At 49.5% G+C, this 15,134-nt stretch overlaps 1 protein-coding gene across 1 annotated transcript in view; it reads right to left on the bottom strand.

Moving 5' to 3' along the window:
- LOC119975226 (multidrug and toxin extrusion protein 1-like) overlaps positions 1–15,134 on the bottom strand; it is a 75,241-nt gene that overhangs the window by 42,819 nt on the left and 17,288 nt on the right. The window contains exons 2-4 of the mRNA XM_038814857.1: positions 10,487–10,648; positions 5,828–5,929; positions 3,612–3,680 (exon numbers count right to left, since the gene is read on the bottom strand). Coding sequence (XP_038670785.1) covers positions 3,612–3,680; positions 5,828–5,929; positions 10,487–10,633 — 318 coding nt within the window. The 5' untranslated portion in view covers positions 10,634–10,648. The remainder of the gene's footprint in view (positions 1–3,611; positions 3,681–5,827; positions 5,930–10,486; positions 10,649–15,134) is intronic.

Genomic DNA, 15,134 nt, shown 5'->3' with positions numbered 1-15,134 from the left:
GTAGTGGGAGACTTTAAGTTTCCTCGTATTGACTGGAAATCCCTTCGGCCTAGGATGGATGGTGAGGAATCTGTTAAGTGTGTCCAGGAAGGTATTTTGGAACAATATGTGGATCGTACGACTAGAGAGGGGGCAATACTGGACCTAGTACTAGGGAACGAGTCCGCCCAGGTCATTAAATTCATAGTGGGGGAACATGTGGCGAACAGTGACCACAATTTCTGTAACTTTTGGATATCCATGGAAAAAGGACGAGTTGCCCGAGGGTTAAGGTTTCAAACTGGGGAAGGCTAACTTAGGCAGAATTTGGAGCTTTGACAAAGGATCAGCTGGACTCGAAATGTTAGCTGCCCGACCTGCTGAGATTTTCCACCATTTTCTCTTTGGTTTGGGAGGCTGTTGTTTGGGAGAGGCTGTTTGAGGGTAAATCCACATTTGGCATGTGGGAATCTTTTCAGGAGCAGTTGATGGGACTGCAGGACAGGCCTGTGCCGATGAAAAGGAAAGACAGGAGAGGCAGGATTCGGGAACCATGGATGACCAGGGAAATTGTGAGTCTAGTCAAAAAGAAAAAGGATGTATACATGAGGTCTAGGCAACGAGAAACAGATGAAGCACTTGAAGAATACAAGGAAAGTAGAAACGAGCTCAAGCGGGGAGTTAGGGGGGCAAAAAGGGGTCATGGAATGTCCTTGGCAGACAGGATTAAGCAGAATCCCAAGGCTTTTTATACATATATTAACAACAAGAGGGTGGCTAGAGAAAGAGTTGGTCCACTCAAGGACAAAGGAGGGAAATTATGTGGCGAACCAAAGGAAGTAGGTGAGGTCCTTAATGAGTATTTTGCATCGGTATTCACAAAGGAGAGGGGCACATTGATTGGTGGTGTCTCAGAGGGATGTATAAACACTTTAGAACAGGTTGTAATGAGGGAGGAAGTGTTAGGTGTGTTAAAAAGCATTGAGGTTGACAAATCCCCAGGCTCAGGTGGCACCTATCCCAGATTACTGAGGGAGGCAAGAGATGAAGTCACTGGGCCTCGAACAGAAATCTGTGTGTCCTCATTGGCCACAGGTGAGATCGCAGAGGATTGGAGGATAGCCACTGTTGTACCGTCATTTAAAAAGCGTAGCAAGGATAATCTGGATAATTATAGGCCAGTGAGCTTGACGTCAGTGTTAGTGAAATTGTTGGAAAAGATTCTCAGAAATAGGGATGTGGATTCTCTGATTCAGAGTCTAAGTGCTGACGCCGGCGTGGGAACACTGGCGTTGTACGACCGGTAAGAGGAAGCAAAATAGCCACCAATCCTCTGTCTGGTGGGGGGGGGGCTAGCAGGCACGCAGCGTGAAGCCCCTGTCTCTAGCTGCGGATGCGGCCGTAGAACTGCTGGGTCCGTGGCCACGCATGCGCACGGCGGCAGCCAGCGGTGGAACGCTCCAGGGATTGTTACTTTCCTGGTCTGTGTGGCTCTAACTCACTCGAGGGACCAAGGCCTGAAATTAAAAGATTTATTCTGCTCTATTATTTTTTTAAATATATTTTATTCCAACAAAAAAAAATCACGCAACGATCCAGAAAACCGTGGGTTTCCTCCGGGTGCTCCGGTTTTGCCCCGCAGTCCAAAGATGTGCAGTTTCGGTGGTTTGGCCATGCTAAATTGCCCCTTGATTCGGTCAGGTTACTGGGTTACGGGGATAGAGCAGAAGCCTAGGCTTAAGGAGGGTGCTCTTTTCAAGGGTCGGTGAAAACCAGATCGGCCGAATGTCCTCCTTCTGCTCTGTAAATTCTATGATTCAGAGTACAAGCTGTGTCATCTTTTTTTACCCCTTTTTGAACCATAAGTAACTTGACCCTCCCCCAAAACACAAAAATCCACCCCCTTCCCCTCCACACCCCCCCCCCCCCCCCCCACCCCCTCCACTCGCCTGCGACAGACAAATCTTTGAATGCCGATATGAACCGCTTCCATTTCACGGGGCAGCACGGTAGCCTTGTGGATAGCACAATTGCTTCACAGCTCCAGGGTCCCAGGTTCGATTCCGGCTTGGGTCACTGTCTGTGCGGAGTCTGCACATCCTCCCCGTGTGTGCGTGGGTTTCCTCCGGGTGCTCCGGTTTCCTCCCACAGTCCAAAGATGTGCAGGTTAGGTGGATTGGCCATGATAAATTGCCCTTAGTGTCCAAAATTGCCCTTAGTGTTGGGTGGGGTTACTGGGTTATGGGGATAGGGTGGAGGTGTTGACCTTGGGTAGGGTGCTCTTTCCAAGAGCCGGTGCAGACTCGATGGGCCGAATGGCCTCCTTCTGCACTGTAAATTCTATATATGGACTATATCTATATACGTGAAACCCGTCCTGTGACCCTCTAAAAGCAAACTTAGTTTTCTCCAATTGCAGGAATTCTACATATCCCCCAGCCATACCCACACCTTCGGCGGCACCGCCACCCTAGCAGAATTCACTGCCGGACAATCAGAGCGGCGAAGGCCACGACATCGGACAACACCCCCCTCCAGAAACTGCAGCAGCTCCAATATCCCAACAGGCATGGTTCCACGATCTCCAACCACATCTTAAAGATCGATGTCCAGAATGCTGGTAGTTTCGGGGAGGACTAAAACATATGTACGCGATTCACTGGCCCCCTTGCGCACTTCTTGATTCTGCGCTGTTATAACAAAATCTTTTTGCTATGTCGAAAGGACATCACTGCTGGGGTAATATAATCAGGGCCAAGTTTTAAGGCTGATCAATAATAATAATCACTTATTGTCACAAGTAGACGTCAATGAAAAGCCCCTAGTTGCCACATTCTGGCGCCTGTTTGGGGAGGCCGGTACGGGAATTGAACCCGCGCTGCTGCCTTGTTCTGCATTACAAGCCAGCTGTAAATTGGATATCTTAAATTAAAGAATTGGGCACTTTAAATTAAAACCACAGTCTGCAGAAGCCTGAAAAATCCTGATCTGCAGAACTCAGTCATGCATGTCTGAAGCAGCCCCTGATAACCCATCAAGTAATTATCTCTCCTACTTGAGATGCATTGGCCTATTGTCCACAGTTCCTGACAACCCGTCAGGCAATCAGCGGTCCTCCCAGGTGCCCTGTCAACAGGTCATCAACCAGACCATTGGGCACTGAGACCCTGCCTTCTGAGACTCCATTGGTCGAAGGCCAAGGGTAGGTGGAAAAGGAGGTGGGTGGCAGCAGAGGGATAAAAGAAATAGGCATTCGGGACATCTTGGGAGTGAAGACTCGAAGCAAAGACTCGGTGTGTGAGATGACCTTGACCAGACCAGAAGGAGCAACAGCCAGCAAGAATCACCTTTGCAAAGAGGAACCAGAGGAACTCAGGGATCAGATCTACAGCCTACCAAACCACTTTTGCAGGTAGTGTCGTCAAATCCTGGGTGTTTCCTGTGTGTAAAGTGGGTAATTTATGGGTTAACTATATTTAATAAAGTGTGTTGCATTATATCTGTGTCCATACTTTGTTCTACTTATAAATAAAGACACCTGGGTGAACTTTAATTAAGGAGCTGGTTGAAGTATCAGAAGTGGACTAGATACAACACTGCCCCTTATACAGTCAGGGTTTAGGGGCACCTACCTGAGATATGAGAGTGTCACACGCCGTGGACAGTCCCATGCCTATGGAGATACCGGCAATAGTTATTACCTGGCCAAAAGAATGAGAAAGAAAAGGAAGCATTTAGCAATATCATGCCAGGTGGAACCAACATACCGCAAATCAATACGCGATATACAAATGAGTAAAATACCATGGCGATTTTATTAATGGCTTCATGTCCTTCCCCTTTTTCTAATCCTTCCCGTCAAGTGTCAATTCTTGATCAGCTTTTGTCTGCTGCGGGCTCAGACCGTTCCTCTGGCGGGCACCCAATCCTCCACCCACTCTTCCACCCAGAACCTGGCAGCCTGCCTCCCAACTCAACCAAAAACTCCCTTCACCTGCGACCAAGTTCACTTGAGCTGCGTGATTGCACAGCAGCCTGCGGATTTCTGTTCAGGCTGAGCACCCACCATAGAGTCCTCGGCTCATTATGGGGTCGAATGGGGTAGAGTTTTTCAAAAACTCACTGGGGACAGTGCCCATGATTCCTCTGCTCACTGAGTGAAATTGGCTACTAGTTCATCAATGCCATGAACTAAGAATTTTTTTTGTTTGTTTATGAATTTAGATTTATTTTATTCCAATTGAGGGGCGATTTAGCGTGACCAACCCACCAACCCTGCACATCTTAGGGTCGTGGGGGCGAAACCCAACGCAGACACGGGGGATTGTGCAAACACCACACGGGCAGTGACCCGGAGCCAGGATCAAACCCAGGTGCTCGCCGCCGTGAGACAGCAGTGCTAACCACTGCGCCACCGTGCTGCCCCGAACTAAGGATTCTTATCCTTGTGTCCAAGTTCCCCCCCTGGCCTTGCCGCTCCTTGTGACCATTTCCATCCCCATAATGCTCTGAGAGCTCAATGCCGCTCCTGTTGTGGCCGTTTGTGCAACCTTGAAATCCCTTTACATCGCTGCTGGCAACCTCTTCTGTTGCTGGACATGAAGCGCTGGCATTTCCACTTAAAACCACCTCCCTTCCTGGCTTCTGGAGCAATTCTTAAAATCTGCCTCTTTGACCAAGATTTTGGTCCCCCACCGTAATACCTCATTTGGCTCAATTGTTTATTTATCTGAAAACACGCCGGTGAGGTGCTTTGGGACATTTGCTACAGTAAAGGCACAAGATAAATGAAACCTTATTGTTATTTATTACAGTTCCATGGCCTTCAACAGCCATTGAATAACCCGCACAAGCCACCAGTTTTCTGGGCCAAATGGCGAATTCCTGCCCCAAGTCAATGATCTTTTGTCGGCCCGTCAAACTGTCCGTCCCGCCCACCTTGGGGCGGGTGGGACTGGGAAGCTCCACCCTGAGCCACGTGCCTGCCAGAGGATTGAATATCTGCCCGTGAAGAGTATTGAGACTGAGCCCAGTCTCATTCCCACAGCGCAGGCCCTAGGGTTGCTGGCGCCCCGGGCAAGCAGAACTTCATCGCCCTTGGGGGGCGGGGCCGAGGGGGGCGGGGCCGGGGGGGGGGGCGAGGGGGGGGGGGGGGGGGCCGAGGGAGGGCGGGGGCGGGGCCGAGGTGGGGGGGCGGGGCCGAGGCGGGGGGGCGAGGCGGGGGGGTGGGGCAGAGGCGGGGGGGGCGGGTCCGAGGCGGGAGGGTCCGAGGTGGGGGGGGGTCCGAGGTGGGGGGGGTCCGAGGCGGGGGGTCCGAGGCGGGGAGGGGCCGAGGCGGGGGGGGTGGGGCTGAGGCGGGGGGGTGGGGCCGAGGCGGGGGGCGGGGCAGACGGAGTGGGGGGCGACCGGAGGGGAGGGGGGGCGGAGGGGGCCGCCCTGGGTGAGGGCGGCCACCGCGCATGCGCTGGTTGACACCGGCCCAACTGCGCATGCGCGGGACCCGAGTCTGGCGCCCCCTAGCACATGGCGCCCCGGGCGACTGCCCGAGTTGCCGGTACCTTGGGCCGGCCCTGTTCCCACCTAATGTCCGCACACATCGGCCTTCCAGGACGGCTCATTGACAATGGCGATGAGCAGACGTTTCTGTTCTTTAGCCGAGAGCCACTGAAGTATCTCTTGCTCTCTAGTTGCCCCTCCATTGAGGGCAGCAGGTAAAGGCCAGACTTCTTTACAATCAGCTGATAAAGGCCCACAGCTCAAAACTGATAGGGATCTCCGCAATTCCATCACTATTTTATACAGGATAAATAATGGTGAATAAATGTGCACATTCCGACGGAAAACTCACCGCTGTGGCAAGGCTAACTGCGCCCAATTCAACTTTTCCCAAATGTCCACAGAACGCGGAGCTGACAACACTTATTAGAAGGACCATCAGCTGTGACAAAAACTGGCAAAGGAGAACGAATGATAAATAACATAGACTGGCAACATCATTTTGATCAAACTCTTAGACTTTAAAAAAAAATGCTTGTAATCTAATGAAACAGATCACATTTCTTACCGAGAGTCCTCTTTCTTCCAAAATCTGAGGCAATGGGAAGCGGCAGGAACCAGGGACTCAATGCTGACCAGACGGAGACTGCCCGTCTGGAGTTTGCACGTTCTCCCCGTGTCTGCGTGGGTTTCAGCCCCCACAACCCAAAAGATGTGCAGGTGAGGTGGATTGGCCACGCTGATATGTCGTTGACAACGGCGGAACCAGAAAATCCCCCTGACGGGGCCGCCTCCACTGCCTGAAAAACTCGCGGTGGGTTGGTTGGTAAATCCCGCCCAGAGTCTCTTTTTTGGGCCCTGGGGAGTTTCTCAATGGGTTAGTCCGCACTTGGAATTATTTTCATCACTAGGGAACTCAACTCATTGGCCAGACCGGTTCCTCCGAGATCCTGTCACTATTTTGAAAGGGTGCCCTGATCTCTAAGTGGACTTGAGTGTCCTCCCCTCCCTACCCCCCCCCCTCCCCTCCGACAGACAAAGTCAACCCCCCCCCCCACACAGATCGGCACAACCACACAGCCCTCCCCCTCCTCCCCCTCCTCCCCCTCCCAAGTGATGACGCGACATTAGGGGATCGCGACAGGGCCCCCTTTTCAGGATTTCCATCACCCCCTTTCGGGCCTCCCCTTCCACCCAGGAGCCTCCAATGGCCTGGGAGACCCTGCAGGTGCCGTTCCGCCTGGTCCACATTTGTGTGGACTAGCACTGAGAGGCGCCCGGGTGGGGAGCCCAGTAGATCCCAGGCCAGCACCCCAAAGTGGGTTTTAAACCTACTTAGGCATGCGAGGCTTGGTCCCACCCATTGTGGATGGGACAAAAGAAAAAATGGGAAAATATGTCATTTGAAACATGGAAGTCTGGCAATACCTACATGAGAGAATGTAGGGAAAAATCTCACAAAGGGCTAACAGCAGCTGCAAAAGAAGGTTTTGAAATGCAGATAGCCTTTATCAAACAGGCATGAAGAAAACAGCTCGTGACTATTGTAGCCACCTGGGGTGGCCACGTCCCGATTTCAAAATGGACACTCATGAGGAGTGTAGGGAAAATTGGGCAGCTACAGGGAACACAAGCAGGTGCAAGGTTTCCTGTGTATTAAGATTTGCAGAACCCAGACAGAACTGAAACCAATAGCCATATTAACATATTAATGAGCGATCTCCAGAAACAATCAGAGACATTGAAACAATCGGGACCAAGACAGACTCCCCGGCGCCAGTGGGAGCTAGAACAAAGGCAGGCCAATGAACACCCAGCCCAACGATCAGGGAACAACTCCAGTATTGGAGAAAATCGATGAGAACAATTGAGACATGGTCCAATTAATTGGGACCAAGTCCGGGGCCCGCCCAAAAGGGCGCGAAACCCCTGGGGCCTATAAGATAGCATCCCCAAGTTCAGTTTGTTCTTCTTGGCATTGGCTCTCAGTGAGGAGAGACCTGCCTAACAGCTGCATCAACCAAGTAAGTCTAAGGTCAACGCACGCTACAAGATAGACACTCCTAGCTTCTATTCCGTACCAGCTCGAAGCCAACAGAATCAGAACCGGACAAAGGCATTGCTAGGCCTTTTCTCATTAGAACGGAGAAGGATGAGGGGCGACTTGAGGATGAGGATGAGGTTTATAAGATAATTAGGGGAATAGATAGAGTAGACAGTCAGAGACTTTTTCCCCGGGTGGAACACACCATTACAAGGGGACATAAATTTAAGATAAATGGTGGAAGATATAGAGGGGATGTCAGAGGTAGGTTCTTTACCCAGAGAGTAGTGGGGGCATGGAATGCACTGCCTGCGGTAGTAGTTGAGTCGGAAAAGTTAGGGACCTTCAAGCGGCTATTGGATAGGTACTTGGATTAGGGTAGAATAATGGAGTGTAGGCTAACTTCCTAAGGGCAGCATGGTAGCATTGTGGATAGCACAATTGCTTCACAGCTCCAGGGTCCCAAGTTCGATTTCGACTTGGGTCACTGTCTGTGTGGAGTCTGCACATCCTCCCCGTGACTGCGTGGGTTTCCTCCGGGTACTCCGGTTTCCTCCCACAGTCCAAAGATGTGCAGGTTGGGTGGATTGGCCATGAAAAATTGTCCAAAATTCTATGATTAACCGAGGACAAAAGTTTGGCGCAACATCATGGGCCGAAGGGCCTGTTCTGTGCTGTATTTCTCTATAAAACTGTTCCTCTGACCTGGTGGGCCATTCAAAGCTAAGTATAGGCTTTTAGTAGTAGTGATAGTTTAGCAAGTAGAGTTTATGCATGAGTAGTGATTGACTGTGTGTATAATAAATGTGTATTGATTTCAAACTTACTAACTGGTGTATTGAGTTATTGATCAGTACTTGGATTTGAACTTCGTGGTGGTATCAGAAAGATACCTGGCGACTCTAGAGCAAAGGTTATTAAAACAGAGCAATTAAGTAAAAGCATAACGAGCAACACTATTCACTATTCAAGCTGTAAAACTGATGCATGTCTTTTAATTCACAGCAGATTGAACTTTTAGTTACATGGAAAAAAGCAATATTCTGCACCTTCTTTGAAGTTAATTATTTTAGCAAGCAGCTAGAAAAGAATGGCTAGGAATTTCAGTTGAATTGGGTGACAAAATGTTTAGGTGTGAAATTCTGCTGACACCAGGTGAATATGGGAAGCTGGAGACAACGTGTCCACGGGAACACACATTAGCCCCAAATCGGAGTCAGAGTTCTGAGCTGGGTGCACCCTTTGGTAATAAAGCAACTTTAGAAGTGGCAGGAACCAGATGTAACACCCCTCTGGGATCAAAGCACTTTTGAACATCACAAAGGAAACAATGTAATCAGAGTTCGATGAGCTTAAGTCGTGCTCAATATGAGTACATAGTCATGTTAGAAATAATTCAGATTAAAGGAACCCTGTACAATCAAGAGTAAAATAAAGTTACTTTATGATAATGTCATAAAAACTTGGTAACTGCTGGAAGGGGAATATAAACCCTAAAAAAGGGGACAGCCAGCAGAGTCAGCTCTCATAGCTCGGTCATGGGAAGGATAGAGCACAGAGACTGAGTAGAACAGCGAATCCATCTGAGGAAGACCAAAAGCTAAAGAAGAGAGATTGTCAAGGTGGACCTGAAGGCCTTTTCAACCAACCAGGGGAATCCAGAAGCAAGATCTTTTTACTTTTCTGCAAAGACAGTGATCGCATCTTTTAAAAGAAAAAATATAATAACAAAATAACTTTAAAAATTTAACCTGAAGCAGTGGTTATTACAAAGTCTACTGTACTTACTTAGCAATGCGGGACCCAGGATCGATGCTATTAAATGGTAAGTAGATAAAATTCTTCTATGAAGATATGGGTTATACTGCGGATAACTAGAAAATATAGTTTGATCCGAATAGCACCCACCTAAATCTGCATAGGAGTCAGGGAGTGAGAATCCCTGTCTTATTTACCCTTTTTGGTATAGGAGGAATTCTAAGAATAGTGGTGAGTTTTTTTACTTCAGATCTTGATCTGGGTAGATCTTGTGAGGCGTACTAGCTGTCGAGAAGCCTGTTGGAGGCCTCACCTGGCACCTATCAGCCACGCCGCATTCCCGTTCGGGGGCAAAGTGGCTAGTAGACCGTGTCCATGGTCTTTGAAGTGAAGCAGGAAATTTTCATCTTTCAGGGCAGGGAATTGTGGAATAAGTTAGCCATGTTATTGTAAGGAACTTGCTAAATTATTATTTATTACGTTATTGTAAGGGATGTGGTAAATTAAATTTTATTGCCAACACAGTAATAAAATATCTTTAACATCACACAAGAAATTAGCTTGCTAATCAATACTGCGACACAATAACCCTTAACTGCTATCTTTACTCCCACTCAAACAACAAAACCATCTCGGGTCGCAATCCACTTTTAAATACAATCAGCGCTCAGGGAATGCTTGCTGCAAAGAGATGACTTGGATGCACAACTGTGAGAAAGAGAGATCTTTGGAGATTGCTTGAAAGAAAGCGACCTGACACTTTGCCAGAATAGTGCAGAATCTCTATCTGTAATCTTCAGAAACCTTTTCAGCGCCCCCTCCAGCCAAAAACCAACACTGAAAACCTCAACACCTGACTGATTCAGCCCCTGATCTTCCCATTAATTACACCACCTTTACTGAGCTGTCTCGGATTAACAGGGATCCCTCTTAATATAAATAAAAGTCAATTAGCCCAAACTTTTATGGCGCTATAATTGCACCTCTGGCTCCAAAAGGTCGAGCTGTCTTTCAAACCAGGATTTTTAAAACCATGACTGCAGCAGTCACACACACTAAACCAGATTTTTTTTTAACCCGTACAGCACCAAATATATATAGTACAATATACCTGAAATTGCTACATTTATCACAGTAGTCAATGAGTTATTTTCTGGAGAGGGCAGTGTGTGAAGGATATTATGGGATATTAGGTGGGTGTAAACTCACCACTGGCCCAGCCAGTTTGGAAATGCGTTTCGCTTCCTGACAGAAGTTGACGGGTTTCAATCTCCTTATTGTCCTCACAAACCAATTTCCAGAAGTTCCACGGGTCTGGACAACATTGTCGAAGCTTTGTTCCTTTGAATTCTCCATTTTACAAATCGTTCACTAAAAAATAAATCAGTTACTTTAGTTCTCTTGTTTGGACATCCCCCCTCCCCACAATCCCATCGCACCAAGCACCCCGAGCACGTTACGACATAGAATTCCTGCAGTGCAGAAGCGGGTCATTCAGCCCATCAAGTCCGCACCGGCCCACTGCAAGAATACCCTACCTAGGACCACCCCCCTGCCCTCTCGGCATAGCCTCACTTAACCTGCACATCGTTGGACACTGAGGGGCAATTTAGCCTGGCCCATCCATCTATCCTGTACGTTTTTGGACCGTGGGGGAAACCGGAGCACCCGGGCGAAACACACGCAGACACGGGGAGAACGTGCAGACTCCGCACAGACAGTCACCCGAGGCCGGATTCGAACATGGGTCCCTGGCGCTGTGAGGCAGCAATGGTAACCACTGTGCCGCCGTGCTGCCCAACGCTTCTCCATGTGGTTCCGCAGTCCACATCTGTTACATTATGTGGTAACAATGTTAAAACTGTTTGAAATTAAATGAAAATGAATATCGCTGATTGTCACGAGTAGGCTTCAATGAAGTTACTGTGAAAAGCCCCTAGTCGCCACATTCCGGCGCCTGTTCGGGGAGGCTGTTACGGGAATCGAACTGTGCTGCTGGCCTGCCTTGGTCTGCTTTCAAAGCCAGCGATTTAGCCCAGTGTGCTAATCAGCCCCTGTTTTCACCCCTAGACGTGTGGTCATGATTAAATCTGAATAGCAGTTCTTTCAGAGCTGAGTAGGAATTTCACCATCTATATTCAGGATTCAATGTTTTTCAGGATCGCTACGTATGAAAAATCGAACATTAATTATTTTTTAAAACTCCCATCACAAAAGCTCAATGAATAATTTTTTAATGGTGCTTCGTTAGCTGGTGGTGGGAATATGCAATTATTCATGGTGTAATTCTCCGTTCCCGAGATTAAGTGTTGACGCAGGGTAGGATTCGCGGAATTCTGCGACAGTAAAATTGGCACGGCACCTGGTACAATTCACCGACCGTTGAGGGGGCCAACCGACCGGCGCCATGTGGAACACGATCGATTCGAATGAGAAATGGTGCCGGATTTGCCGGGTTCGGGATTGACACTCTACAGCCGCATATACACGCGGTACTCCCTTCCCCCGCTCCCAGGTCCACAATCTAATCATGTGCCTTGCAGGACCTGCTGGTGAATCTGGTCCAGGACACCCCAGATCCCGAGTCCGATGATGACACTGATTTCCTTCCTCAGCTGCCTCCAACACCCTCCAGCATCCTCCACCACCCTCCACTCACCTGGGCTGGACGCTTTAGTGAAGAGGTTCCGCGGACACTATCTGATAGCAGGTGGCGGTAGGAACTCCCGAGAAGGCAGATGGCCGGAGGGCGGGCCGACCCCCAGAGACTAGCTGCCGTCCAGGTGAGTTGCAGGCTTGTGGATCGGGCAGTCCCATCGACCGTGGAGATGCAGTCTCAGAGCCAGGGACTGCATGAGGAGTTCTCAGCGAGCATCCAACACCTCAAGCGTGTGCTTGCAATGCACTTACCTCTCTTTGATGTGGTTGATGTTTGTAAACATTGGGTTTCAACACTTGGAGTCACTCATACACGAAGGGAGATGAATGAATCCAGGCTGCAACTGTTTTGTGGACGCTGTCAATCACAGCCCACTACTGGAAAGGAACGATTGGCTTGTAGCTAATGCAGCTACGAGTTGAAACACAGATCACAGCTATTATTCTTTGAGAAATGGACATGTGGAGCTTCCAGGTAAGTGTTGCAGCTGTAATTTATTTCACTGCCCCTGTCTGGACTGCCCTCCACCTCGATAGGGGGTCCCAATGGTGGGGGTCCCTTTAGCTAGGGGATCTCTTTTGGGGGTTCCTTTAGTTAAGGATCTCTGTGGGGGGAGTGTGCGGCTGCAGCTTGTCAATCATAGAATTATAGAATTTACAGTGCAGACGGAGGCCATTCAGCCCATCGAGTCGGCACTGGCCCTTGGAAAGAGCACCCTACCCAAGCCCACACCTCCACCCTGTCATCACGAGCCCACACAACCTTTTTTTTTATACTAAGGGGCAATTTAGCATAGTCAATCCATCTAACCTGCACATCTTTGGACTGTGGGAGGAAACCGGAGCACCCAGAGGAAACCCACGCAGACACGGGGAGAACGTGCAGACGCCGCAAAGACAGTGACCCGAGCCAGGAATCGAACTTGGGACCCTGGTGCTGTGAAGGAACTGTGCTAACCGCTGTGCTACCGTGCTGTGTAGCACCTTTTCTGTGTTTTAAATTCCATTTACCCCTTGTCTGCCCATTCTGCTGGCCGCTCAATGTCCTATTGCAGTCGTACGCTATCGTCCCCACTGGACCTCCAAGTTTGTTATCATCGGCAAGTTTTGAAAATTTATTTTCCCACACATTTTCACGTATCAAAGCCAACAAGAAGGCACTGGTTGTGTTGGGTCGGCTGGGGCCAGAGGGGCACCCAGGAAGGTTCCGCGGGGGGTGGAGGGGGTCACCTATCCGGCCCAGGGACCAGGTTTAAAGCGGGCTATCAGCGGCGTGCACCGCTGCACGGCTGCCTTGCCGACTGCGGTAATGGTGTTGCGTACCCGACCACCCCGACCCCACAGCCCACCTCCTGGCCACCCCTCCACTACTCCCCCCGACCCTGGCAGAAGCCCCCCCCCCCCCCCCCCCCCCCCCTCCCCCCCCAGTCAGTGGCATGACTGTCGGCGAATTACGCCCCCTCTCTCTCTCTCTCTCCGCAGCCAACCACGCCAGGTCCACGACTTTTGAGAGCGCACGTGGACTGCGCCGTCGGGAGCCCGGCCCGTCAGAGGCGGAGAATGGCGGGTCGGCCGAGTAATGAGATGCAAACGGTGATTAAAGTACCATTGACGCCGTTTTCGAGGTGATGGAGAATCGCGATTCAACATCAAAGTGGCGCCTGCTACGATTTTGGTGGCGGAAGCTCTTCTCCGCCCAATCACCCCCCCCCCCCCCCGAATTCAGCTGACGGAGAATCCCACCCCACATCACTGATGTAGCTCCCCACTCCTCCAGCAGCTCCACAAGGTGCCTCAAGAGTTCCAGAGGTTTTGGAGCAGAGTCCTTTTAACCATTGTGGGTTTCCCCACCCTCTCCCCAGCCACTGCTCTTTACCTTTTTCCTCGATGCTCGGTGCATCTAGGTTCCTCCACCTTGGATTGGTTTACGATCAGGAATCATTGACTGCTGGGATTCCCTGAAATCACTGTCACCAGAGAAGATCAGCTGGCATTTGTGCAGAAGGGGATTGAGTAGTGAAGGTGCACATTTCGGACCATTCTCGGGTCTAAACCTGATTGGCGTCAGACACTGTCGTGTTCGCAGAGAAGGCTTTCTCAGTAAAAGGGTGAGTGTCCTTAACTAAATGCCACGCATGCAGTTATGCTACCAGTTATTCATTAGATCTTTGGCTGCCGAGCTCACTTAGTGGATAACCTGACCTGCCCTTTAACTCTGTAATCGATGTTTAAGTTGATTGAGTCATTAAAAAAGTTTAAAAACAAAGTTTGGTTCAATAACCTACCTTCTGAACAGCAGGAAGCCTTACAACACCAGGTTAAAGTCCAACAGGCTTGTTTCAAAACACTAGCTTTCAGAGCACTGCTCCTTCCTCAGGTGAATAAAGAGATGAGTTCCAGAAACATATGGTGGAGTTGTAGACAGTGCGGAAGGATGTTGCAGGTTACAGAGGGACATAGATAAGCTACAGAGCTGGGCTGAGAGGTGGCAAATGGAGTTTAATGTGGAGAAGTGTGAGGTGATTCACTTTGGAAAGAATAACAGGAATGCGGAATATTTGGCTAATGGTAAAATTCTTGGTAGTGTGGATGAGCAGAGGGATCTCGGTGTCCATGTACATAGACCCCTGAAAGTTGCCACCCAGGTTGATAGGGTTGTGAAGAAGGCCTATGGTGTGTTGGCCTTTATTGGTAGAGGGATTGAGTTCCGGAGCCATGAGGTCATGTTGCAGTTGTACAAAACTCTAGTACGGCCGCATTTGGAGTATTGCGTACAGTTCTGGTCGCCTCATTATAGGAAGGACGTGGAAGCTTTGGAACGGGTGCAGAGGAGATTTACCAGGATGTTGCCTGGTATGGAGGGAAAATCTTATGAGGAAAAGCTGAGGGACTTGAGGCTGTTTTCGTTAGAGAGAAGAAGGTTAAGAGGTGACTTAATAGAGGCATACAAAATGATCAGAGGGTTAGATAGGGTGGACAGCGAGAGCCTTCTCCCGCGGATGGAGGTGGCTAGCACGAGGGGACATAGCCTTAAATTGAGGGGTAATAGATATAGGACAGAGGTCAGAGGTGGGTTTCTTACGCAAAGAGTGGTGAGGCCGTGGAATGCCCTACCTGCAACAGTAGTGAACTCACCAACATTGAGGGCATTTAAAAGTTTATTGGATAAGCATATGGATGATAAGGGCATAGTGTAGGT

The sequence above is a fragment of the Scyliorhinus canicula genome, chromosome 12, assembly GCF_902713615.1.
Source record: "Scyliorhinus canicula chromosome 12, sScyCan1.1, whole genome shotgun sequence".
NCBI classification, from domain to species: domain Eukaryota; kingdom Metazoa; phylum Chordata; class Chondrichthyes; order Carcharhiniformes; family Scyliorhinidae; genus Scyliorhinus; species Scyliorhinus canicula.
Note: the sequence above shows the minus strand (reverse complement) of the source record. Positions and strands in the feature narration are given on the sequence as shown.